This window comes from Rhinopithecus bieti, unplaced genomic scaffold (genome assembly GCF_001698545.2).
Source record: "Rhinopithecus bieti isolate Rb0 unplaced genomic scaffold, ASM169854v2 repeat_15137, whole genome shotgun sequence".
In the NCBI taxonomy this organism is placed as follows: Eukaryota; Metazoa; Chordata; class Mammalia; order Primates; family Cercopithecidae; genus Rhinopithecus; species Rhinopithecus bieti.
Genome location: NW_016834672.1, coordinates 1 through 2,778, shown reverse-complemented (window position 1 = coordinate 2,778; position 2,778 = coordinate 1). Strand labels below are relative to the sequence as shown.

The 2,778-nt window shown below is 49.2% G+C and overlaps 1 protein-coding gene across 1 annotated transcript; it reads left to right on the top strand.

Annotated features, from left to right (window-relative positions):
* The first annotated feature begins 1,461 nt into the window (after positions 1 to 1,461).
* On the top strand, positions 1,462 to 2,772 carry LOC108524650 (uncharacterized). Its single transcript, XM_017865724.1, has one exon. The coding sequence runs from the start codon at positions 1,591 to 1,593 to the stop codon at positions 2,095 to 2,097; it is 507 nt and encodes a 168-aa protein (XP_017721213.1). The 5' UTR covers positions 1,462 to 1,590; the 3' UTR covers positions 2,098 to 2,772.
* The last annotated feature ends 6 nt before the right edge of the window (positions 2,773 to 2,778 follow it).

Below are 2,778 nucleotides of genomic sequence, written 5' to 3'. Positions count from 1 at the left end.
AAGGACTAAGACATTTTACTGTGTCTTAAGAGGATTCCTTCTCCAGCCGTTCAGTTTGCACCCCAGAAATGACCCATTCACACTAAGGTTGAATGTCCCTAGGTATATCTACGTGTTATCTGGGATTTAAGCCTTAATCTAAATTCATAAATGAACTCCTAAGGTGGAATTCCAGGACTCACACATGTGGAGAGTGTGTCCTAGGATAGCTGTGTTTGAAATGCTTGTTCCCCGCTGCCGTAAAAAAACAGCACTTGAACATTAATTTATTTAGTAAGGCAGATTATTATTTTTACTTCCTGCAGAAAGGGTACACTCACCAGCAGTTTTGCCAGAAGAGTACACCCAGCAAAGGCGACAGCGTCATTTATAACCTGACACATCCACTCTACTGGTGTGTCTGGTTTCCATTGGCTGGAACGGGAGGTCACATTCTGTATTTGCCCCAACTGGCTAGCAACTTAGAACTTTTTAAAAGAGGCAAAGGTAGAGGAGAACAAAGGAAGGAGGAAGTAACTTATGGAATGCTGAGAAAGATAAGAACACTTTTAAATAAGGAAGAGGAATACACTATGACCTAATGCTTGCTTGGACCAATATAAGCATGCCAGGGCAAATATTTAGGCTAAATTGTGGAAGCTAAGAACTTAAAGCACATTGATTTCTTTATTACGGCTAGCAGATATTTAAAAATGTTAGCACGGGTCTTTGAATGAATTTTGCATCTAAGATAAGTTACTATTTATTCCTAATTAGACGAAGAGGAAAGTCTTTTAAGAGGAACTGCTACTTTGGTTTTTATAGCTGAAAACACCAAGATAGCTTAAAACTACCCGGAGGTAAACTACCTTGGAAAAAGGTGAGTCATAGTGGCACAGTCAGTTATTCTTAGATCAATAATAAGAACTGTCAGAAAGGGTAAAATGTGAAATTATAATTTACAATAAAAGTTGAAAAGCCTTAGAACAATGTGGATCTGGGCCCCCTCCACACTCCCTAATCTAGGAGTTACTATGTGGGTGTGATTGACTAATGATTATTTATTTATTTTTAGAGAAAGGGTCTCATTATGTTGCCCAGGCGGGTCTCAAACTATGGGCTCTGAGCGATCCTCCTGCCTCAGCCTCCCAAAGTGTTGGGATTACAGGCGTCAGCCACCGCGCACCGCCTATCTGCGGGTTAAACAATAAAAGCGGCCGGAAGCGGTGGTTCAGGCCTGTAACCCCAACACCTTGGGAGGCTGGAGGATCGCTTGAGCCCAGGAGTTCGTGACCAACCTGGGCAACAAGGCGAGACCCTGTCCCTACAAAAAGTTCAAAAATTAGACGGGCGTGGTTGCTGCCGCCAGTAATCCCAGCTACTTGGGAGGCTGAGGCGAGAGAATCACTTGAGCCCGGGAGGCGGAGGTTGCAGTGAGTTGCGATCGCGCCACTGCACTCCAGCCTGGGTGACAAAGCGAGGCTGCGTCCCGAAAAACAAAAAAACCCCAAAACTCCCAAACCCTCAAGAGAAGATATGGTGATCTGGGAAACCTGAAATGGGATCAGGGAAGGCTGTGAGATCGCAGGCCCCGCCGCAGCAAGGCGCCTGATGAGAGCTCCCGCAGGCCTTCGCAAGCCGGTGCCCTCAGCCGACGATGTTCAGGGACAAGCGGGCGCGGCGCTCGGACAGGGCGGACCCGCCTCCAGCAGGCACCAGCACCACGCTGCCGGCATCGGCCGAGACCCCCCCGGGCAGTTCCGCCTCAGGCTCCGGTCTGCGCAGCCGCGGGAAGCCGCGCCCAGTTTTTCCGCCCATCGCCACGACAGCGACTGCATGGCGGGCGCAGAGTTGCGGGCGGCGCTGGAGCAGCGGCTCGGTGCCCTGGCCATCCACACCGAAGTCATGGAGCACCCCGAGGTGAGACCCCTAAAAGTGACCGCCGAGACAGGCCCAGTGGGGTGGGCTGTGTTGCACGTCCGTCGGGCGAGGCAGCCAAGATCAGGTGTCTCAGGGTCAATGTACCGTGAGAACGTCGCTCCTGGAATATTTCCCCGGTCTCAAAATACGAAGGTAACCCTGCAGGGGCAGCAGAGGACTTCCGTCTTGGGACCATGAGGTTACTGCAAGGAAATCTTTCCTCTTGGAGTGATTTGCTTACATTCCGTGTTAAGAACTAGCACAACATACGGAGGACTGTGCATCTTAAATCGGTCTGGGGTGTTGGGTCAGTCTGTCCACTTTTTGTGTAGATAAAACCAGCAAGTAGTTAACACTGTGTTCAGTAGGTACGACGTATCGGGCACCATACATAGAGCAGGACATTGAGGTTCAGAGTGATATTTTTCTACCGTGGTCAGGGTTGATCACAAAGCATTCAGCATGGCAGAAACCACCACCCCTAAAAGTGCTTACCAAAATTGACATGCCTGTATTTTCATAAATTGTAACATTTGTTGTGTTTTGATTGGAAGTCTTACTTGCGTTTATTTATTTGTGACTGAATTTCTCTCTGTGGCCCAGGCTGGAGTGCAGTGGCGCGATCTTGGCTCACTGCAACCTCTGCTTCCTGGGTTCAAGTGTTTCTCCTGCCTTAGCCTCCAAATAGCTGGGACTACAAGCGCGCTGGCTAATTTTTGCATTTTTAGTAGATACGGGGTTTCACCATGTTGGCCCGGCTGGTCTCGAACTCCTGACCTCAGGTGATTCTCCCACCTGGGCTTCCCAAAGAGCTAGGATTACAGGCGTGAGCCACCGCACCTGCCCGGCCACTTGCAAATATTTCACAGAACCAATGTG